Source organism: Papaver somniferum, chromosome 7, assembly GCF_003573695.1.
Source record: "Papaver somniferum cultivar HN1 chromosome 7, ASM357369v1, whole genome shotgun sequence".
Taxonomy (NCBI): Eukaryota; Viridiplantae; Streptophyta; class Magnoliopsida; order Ranunculales; family Papaveraceae; genus Papaver; species Papaver somniferum.
Genome location: NC_039364.1, coordinates 83,353,371 through 83,361,907, shown reverse-complemented (window position 1 = coordinate 83,361,907; position 8,537 = coordinate 83,353,371). Strand labels below are relative to the sequence as shown.

Genomic DNA, 8,537 nt, shown 5'->3' with positions numbered 1-8,537 from the left:
GTTCAAGGGAAGGTAAAATTAGCTCATCTTTGGCACCTAGTGGAGTATATGCAATAATGACTTTATACTTGGAGCGGAAGGTTATTAAGCTTTCAAGCTAGATTAACTCTGGTAAAATCTGTTCTCTGCAGTATTCCAGTGTATAATATGTCAATCTATAAGTGGCCAAGAAAGGTTTTGAAAACCTGTGAAAGAATCATTAGAAATTACTTGTGGTCTGGGAATGCTGAAGATAAAAAGTGTGTTACTCTAAAATGGAACAAAGTTTGTACTTCATTTGATGAAGGTGGGTTGGGGATAAGAAGGCTAGAAGACATGAATAAAGCTCTTTTTTAATGAAGTTTCTCTGGAAAATGCTTCAATCTGAGGATGAATGGGCTCTTTTCTTCTTAGATAAATACACCGATAAATTTGGAAATCGGACTTCTTATTATAAAAGGTCTTCCATTTGGCCTGGCATTAAATGGATATTACAAGATTTCAATGAGCTTACTAGATGGGCAGTTGGGGATGGGAAGAAAATTTCTCTATGGAATGACAGATGGATTTATGATGAACCATAAGTAAATTATATCCATCTCACCCCCTGATCTCTCAAAATTTTAGCCTAAAAGTTAGCAGCTTAATTGTGAGTGGTCAATGGATGATTCTTGAAGAATATCTCCAGCTTTTTCATGTTGAACATCTCCATGTTCTTAGACAAGGTGCAGATACTCTAATTTGGTGCAATAATCATTCTGGTTCTTTTACTGTTGCTGATGCAGTTAAAAGACTCAGTCCTCCCATGCCTAAGTTGCACTGGTACAAAAAGATTTGGAATTCAGCTGTCTTACCCTCTACTTCTGCCAACATCTGGAAAATTACAAGAGAAGCTTGTGCAACTGATGAAAATTTGACAAGAAAGGGGTTCAACATGGTCTCTAGGTGCTATATTTGCCAAACTGATAGTGATTCTTTGAACCATATCTTATGGAATTGCAATTTCAGCAAGTTGCTTTGGAGCTGGCTGGGAGGTATTTTTCATTATCTCAATCCACTTTCTTTTGAAAATGTCTTAAAGAGCAGCAAAACTTCTAGTCCTACGATAAAAGAATTATGGGCCATTTGCTCTTATACTATTATAGTTGAATTGTGGTTCTTAAGGAATAACATCTGTTTTGAGAATGCAAAACCAAATCTTACAAGGATAAAACACAAAATCATGAGAACTGCTCAGGACTGTAAAAGAAGAATGAAAGGTATGATGTGGGGAACTGATATTGAAATTCAAATCTTGAATTTCTTTCAGATTCATTACTGTAATCCGAAGACCATAATAATTGTTGAAATCTTCTTCCATCTCCCTAATTTGGATGAAACTCTTCTATGATGTGATGGTGCTTCAAGGGGAAATCCAGGTCAGGCTGGATATGGTTTTATTGTCAGAATTCATACATGTGCTTTCATATATGCTGAGTCAGGTGGTTTGGGTATTCTTTCAAATTACATTGCTGAATTTATTGCAAGCATTTGTGCTCTGGAATGAGCTTTGAATAATCAGAAATACAAGGTAATTCTGCAGACAGATTCCAAAGCTTGTGTTGTTGCTTTGATGAACAATAAAGTACCTTGGTTTTTTGTAGCTAGATGGCAGAGAGTTGAACTGGGATTCATTCCGTTTGATACAGACATGTTTATATAGAGGTGAATTTTTCAGCTGACCATTTTGCAAAGAAGGGTGTGTTTCTTCCTAAAGGTCAAGTTCAGAGATACAATGCTAGACCTACTTCTCTTACTCATATGGAATTCCCTGACCAACCCTATTATAGGTTTGCTTAAGTTTCTTTTCCTTTTTTAGCTTTTTGTTTCTTTCTTTTCTATAATGGTCCTTGTTTGGTCTTGTACTTCAGCTTTTGATTCTTAATAAAATCTGCCTTTTCTTTATTAAAAAAAAAACAGTAACTAAGACTACATTGTGATGAATTAAGGGTAAATCAATCGGAAATTGAACGGAAAAATCAGTAACCTCTGCCTAAGCAGCCATTAACACTTCAATAATTCATAACTGTTTCCAAAATGGGATGTTCTTATAGCTTAAATGAAAAACAGAAGAAGGAAAGAATCCTAAGCTAAGGACGAATACAGTCCACACACCTGTCTCTCTAGCATTGGTTGGCCGACAATAGATATCAACCACTAAGAGATAGTTATTAAGGCACCTAGTAAATAGATGAGGGCATCCACTCAGGCAAGTTATAAGACAGGCACATGACAAATACCCTCCCCATCAGCAAATCGTTGTCCTCAAGGATTGAATTTGGGAAAATGATGAGTTATGTGCTTGGTGTCTTCCAAGGTAGCATCAGCTGCAGAAGCATTAGTCATTCTAATCAGTAGTTGAGGTACAAAGACTCCCCCTCTTATGACAGTTCTAGAATCCAGAGCAGCAGCAAGAATGACTAAAATCTGGCCATCTGTATCAAGTGCTGGCAATGTTGGAGAAGGAATAATGGAGGTACCAATCTGCTTTTTGAGTTATGAGACATGGAAAATATGATGAATCCTAGCCTCTGGAGGTAAGTCCAACTTGTAAGCAACAACTCCTATCTTTTGCAGAATAGTGAATGGGCCATAAACTTAGCTGCCAACTTGAGGTTTCTTCTGAGTGCCACAGATGGTTGTCTGTAGGGTTGTAGCCTCAGGTAAACCTTGTCACCTACCTCAAACACCCTCTCAGTCCTCCTTTGATCAGCAAAAAATTTCATTCTTTCTTGTGCTTGGTGGAGGTTGTCATTTAAGAGAGAAAGCATAGCATCCCTCTGTTTAATGTAAGCAACAACCTCAGTGATTGAAGTAGTAGTAGCAGATGAAAAAGCCATGTGAGGAGTAATGTAACCATATAGAGCTTGAAAGGGGCTCATCTTCAATCCTGTGTGATAATTGTTGTTGTACCACCACTTTGCTAATGGAAGCCACAGGTGCCATTTATTGGGTTGGTGACTGCACATACATCTTAAGTAGTTTTCTAGACAAGCATTTACTCTCTCAGTCTGCCTATCAGTTTGTGGGTGGTAGGCAGTGCTGAGGTGCAACTGAGTTCCTAGAGTTTTGAACAGGTCTTGCCAAAAGTGACTTGTGAAAATCTTGTCCCTGTCAGAAGTAATTGATGCAGGAAGACAGAGGAAGCTGTGTAAGGATGATGAAGGCCAATGAAATGGTTGTACTTGTTTACCACCACCAAAATGACAGACTTTCTTTCACTCATTGGAAGTTCTTCAATGAATTCCATGGATATGTGCTGCCAAGGATGACCAGGAATTGGTAAGGGCTGAAGTAAACCATCTGCAAATTGATGCTCCACTTTGTTTCTTTGGCAGACATCACAGGTGGAAACATATAGCAAAATATCCTTCTTCATTACATGCCAGAAGAAGTAAGCTTTAGCTTTATTGTATGTTGCTTTCATTCCAGAATGACCCCCAACAACAGAGGAGTGAAGAGACTCCAGAATATTGGTTCTTGTGTTAGCAGACATGCCCACATATAATATATCTCAATAAGCCATCAGTGTAAGAGTACTTGGTAGGTGCATCTGGTGTGAGGGAGAGTAGTGTGATGAGATGCTGTACCTTGGGGTCCGCAATATAACTAGCAATGATGTCTTGAGTCCATGTAGGCTGTGAAGAAGTAATGGAGTGACAGTGTGCAGAGTCATGATGTCTTCTAGACAATGCATCTGCAACTTTGTTGTCTGAGCCTTTCTTGTAGAGGATTGCATAGTCAAAACCAAGAAGCTTCATGAACCACTTTTGTTGTAAAACAATAGAAATCTTATGCTCTAAGAAGTAATGTATACTCTGATGATCAGTTTTTATAATAAACTTTTGACCTTGTAAGTATTGTTTCCATCTGGTGACAGCTTGCACAATTGCCAAAAGTTCCTTCTCATAGGTAGACAATGCAGCAACTCTTGGTCCCAAAGGTTTGTTGTAGAATGCAATGGATCTATTCTCCTGCATCAACACAACTCTAATACCTGAGTCACAAGCATCAATTTCCAAGGTAAATTGTTTGTTGAAATCAGGCAAGGCCAGCACATGAGTTGTTTTCATGGCAGTCTTGAGAGCATTAAATGCAGTAGTGGCAGCAGGTGACCACAGGAATGCATCCTTCTTTAATAACTCAGTCAATGGCCTGCTGACGATACCATAATTCTTGACAAATTTCCTATAGTACCCTGTGAGACCCAAAAATCCTCTCAATGCTTTAATGTTTGTAGGAATAGGCCAATCCACCATAGCTGAAATTTTAGCAGGATCGGCCATAACCCCAGTGGCTGTAATAATATGGCCCAAGTACTCTATGTTTTGTTGGCCAAATGAACATTTGGAAAAGTTGGCAGACAAGTTGTTGTTTCTGAGAATTTCCAATGTAGTTTGTAAGTAAAGCAAGTGGCTTTCTAGGGTAGGGTTATAGATCAAAATGTCATCAAAAAATACAAGGATGAACTTCCTTAGGTGGTCTTGAAAAATAATATTCATGAGAGATTGAAAAGTGGCAGGAGCGTTGGTGAGGCCAAATGGCATGACCTGAAATTCAAAGTGCCCATGATGGGTTCTGAAAGTTGTTTTATGAATGTCAGATGGGTGTACTCTGATTTGGTGGTACCCAGATTTCAAATCAATCTTAGTGAAGAACTTGGAACCATGTAATTCATCTAGAAGCTCATCAATGATGGGAATAGGAAATTTATCTTTGATAGTGAGGCTGTTTAACTTCCTATAGTCAACACAAAATCTCCAGGAATTGTCCTTCTTCTTGACAAGCAAAATTGGAGAAGTAAAGGGGATGTTGCTGGGTTGTATGATTCCAGATTGGAGCATTTCTTTAACCAAATTCTCAACAACAGTTTTCTGCAAGTAAGAACACTTGTAGGGTCTGAGATTAACTGGTTCTGAATTTGGTTTTAGAGGTATTTTGTGGTCCAATGCTCAGGTATGGGGTAGCTTTGTTGGCTCACAAAAAACATCAGGGTATTGGTTGAGTAATGATGATATTTGAGGTGGTGTGGTGGAGTTGGTGGTGGAACTAGAAATGGAAAATAACTGACCCACTAATCCATGAGTGTGCTTCTGGAAAAATTTCTTCATTGCTGAGCCACTCATCATGCTGAGTGAAGGTTTGTGTTGCACTCTAGTGAGAGTAATCTTTTTACCCTTATACTTTAAAGTAATGCACAGTTTAGACAAGTTGAAAAGTACATCTCCCAAGTTTCTCAACCAGTCAGCCCCTAAGACAATGTCACATCCCCCCAAGGGAAGTAGCCTCAAATCACCACAAAACTTGTGCCCTTGCATTGACCAAGTTAGCTGAGAGCAGATACCTGAGATGATAGTTTTATCACCATTTTCCACAGTAACTAATAAACTAGCAGTTTGTTCAACTGGGCATTTGAGCTCTTTGGCAAGAGCACTGTCTATGAAACTATTGGTACTTCCAGTTTCAATAAGGATGGAAATGTTTTTCTTATTAATTGACCCTAGTATTCTAATTGTATCAGTAGAGATAGTACCAGTCAAAGCATGTAGAGAAATCTCCATGTCACTTTCCACAGCAGGTGCCTCTTCTGTATCCAATTGTAACTCCCCTTCTGGCTCAGAACTTTCAGCAGTTTCTTCTCCTATTAAAACACATAGATATTTCTTCTTGCAGATATGACCTCTTCTGTAATAGTCATCACAGTTAAAGCATAGGCTCTTAGATTTTCTGGCTTGCACTTGTTTAGGTGTAAGCCTTTTAAGGGAAATGGGTGCATTGATTTTTGGGAGTGGTTGTGGATTTAGTGAAGTAGAAGGAACAACACTAGGCTTTGGAGTGCATGTAGTGGGAGTAAATGGCTTGGAGGTAGAAAAATTTGGGTTGAAAAGTTTTTGTGGTGGCTTGGTAGCCTTCTGTTGGACGTTGAGAGTTTGTTATTGCATTCTAGCAAGTGCAAAAGCATGTAACAAGGTTTTAGGATCGAACATTGGTACTGAGATTCTTAGTTCTTCTTTCAGACCACCAGTAAAGCTAGCAATGAAGTATGACTCAGGAAAATGTGGACGAACACTCAATAACAAAGCTTTCAAATACTCAAATTCTTCAAAATAAGCTTCAACTGTAGTGAGTTGAGTCAGCTTATTGAAAAATCCCACGGTATTATCATTTGCAGGGTTTTCAAAACGATCACACACATTATCACAGAAGAATTTCCAAGAAATATGAGGCTGATTGAGGCAAAAGTTATCATACCATTTAAAAGCTTTGCCATCAAGATGGATCGCCTCCATCCGAGTTTTGGTGTTATCTGGAAGATCGTGCATCTGAAAATAATACTCACATTTCTGTAACCAGCTTTTTGGATTATCACCATCAAAACGAGGGAAATCAACTTTTGGCATACGTTGCGGTGGTGGAAAAGATATGCCTCCTGAATGCATATGGAACTGAGATTCACCTGTGTGGTTACCTCCTGAATTGGATCCATTAGTCTCAGCATCATGTCTGTTATTTAGATCTCGATTAGAAAAAAAATTCTCCAATTGAGCATGAAACCCATTCTCTATTTCGATCTTGAGAGAATATAAATCATCTTTAGTAGCAGTAGATGTAATTTGCAAGGCGATATTGTTTACCTTCGTATGTAACGAGTCAAGCTCAACCTGCTGTCTGGTGTTAGTATCATGTAACTCTTTGCAAGTAGGAACCACCATGATTAGAAATGGAACGAACGGCTCTAGATACCAATTGTACTGTACTAGAATGATTAAGGGTAAATAAATCGGAAATTGAACGGAAAAATTAGTAACCTCTGCCTAAGCAGCCATTAACACTTCAATAATTCATAACTGTTTCCAAAATGGGATGTTCTTACAGCTTAAATAAAAACCAGAAGAAGGAAAGAATCCTAAGCTAAGGACGAATATAGTCCACATACCTGTCTCTCTAGCATTGGTTGGCCGACAATAGCTATCAACCACTAAGAGACAGTTATTAAGGCACCCAGTAAACAAATGAGGGCAGCCACTCAGGCAAGTTATAAGACAGGCACATGACACTTTGTCTTTCTGGCATTTCCTTCTGACCTAATTGTCTTTCCATCATGGATGGTTAGGTCCATCACGATTACCCTCTAAAAGGTAAATTTTTTCTGCTGAATGTCAATGATTTCTCAATAATGTCTTTTTATCTAATGTCCCACTAGAATGTCATCCCTAGCAATTCGAATTTACATATTTTCGGTGAGAAACAATATGTAAACTTAGTTAACCGAATACTATGTGAGACTAGAAGTTTCTCCCTTACCCCCAAACTTAAATCTAACATTTTCCTCAGTGTTCTAAAGATGAAATTAAAAGCATGAACAAGGAGAAACTGTTACCACTTGAGGGAAAATAAATAAGAAAGGATATTACCGTATGCATGAGCGTGGGTGCCTCCCGGTAAATACTATATTTAAAGTCTTTAGATAGATATCAAATAGTACAAAATGGATAATCATTTTTCAAAACCGTATACCAATAGTCGAAACAATTGTGGGTCCATAATAAAGCTAAAACAAATATGAGACAACTGCATTGGTTCAGAAAAATGAATAGAAGGAGCACATCCTCATCTAAGTTTTTTGTCAAGGCAACTGGGTTTATCTGGGGCACATAATTGAGCTTTATATGTGTGTCTTGATAAATAGATTAATCCGAAAAATGTGTCTTTAATACCTAGGTTACCTCCTAGACAGTATCAGGAGGATCGGGTTGCAGAGTCTGAATATACTCAGGTAATATCTCAGACGCACAAAGATCGAGTCCCAAATTAGGGACTCTAATTACGGATACTTGACGATCACAAGAACCATTACTACCCCCAAACTTAAGTTTTTCACTACTCTCAGACAAGCCTCTAACTATTGCTTGAATTTCCAGATCCGTAGAGTCTGAAAAATACGTGAGAGCTTCCTCTAGATTACTATCCCCAAAATTAGGGTTATCATTATTTTCCGACAAACCTGACACTATTTCTTGAATATTTCAGGGTCCATAGAATCTTTAAAATACTCAAGAGCTTCTTCTAAAGATTGATCATACATATGATCTAAGAGAATGATTTTCTCAAAATCATCTAAAGAATCTCCCAGTAAAGTGTCAAGCCAATTATCCTGAACTAAAGTGTTGATCATATTCACTTCTTCTAAATCATCGTTCTCAGAAGGTTTTCTAGTAACATTAAATACATTTAGTTCAGTGGTCATATTACCAAAGTATATATTCATAAGTCCGGTCCTACAATTGATGACAACGTTAGTTGTGCCTAAAAATGGGCGACCTAAAATCACTGGGATTTAAGCACTTGGGTCCTGAAAGGGATGGGTGTCTAGAACAAAAAAATCCACTGGATAAATAAACTTATCAACCTCAATCAGAACATCTTCTATGACACCACGAGGGACTTTGACAGACCTATCAACTAATTTTAGTGTTATTTTAGTTGGTTTCAACTTACCAATACCTAACTGGGTGTAT

General features: G+C 38.1%; 1 protein-coding gene across 1 annotated transcript; it reads right to left on the bottom strand.

Moving 5' to 3' along the window:
- Positions 1 to 3,503: 3,503 nt before the first annotated feature.
- Positions 3,504 to 6,731, bottom strand: LOC113294848. Its single transcript, XM_026543223.1, has 3 exons — positions 6,012 to 6,731; positions 5,007 to 5,930; positions 3,504 to 4,892 (listed from the first exon to the last, which is right to left on the bottom strand). Exons 1-3 carry the CDS (start codon positions 6,729 to 6,731, stop codon positions 3,504 to 3,506), a joined length of 3,033 nt encoding a protein of 1,010 aa, XP_026399008.1.
- Between the last annotated feature and the right edge of the window lie 1,806 nt (positions 6,732 to 8,537).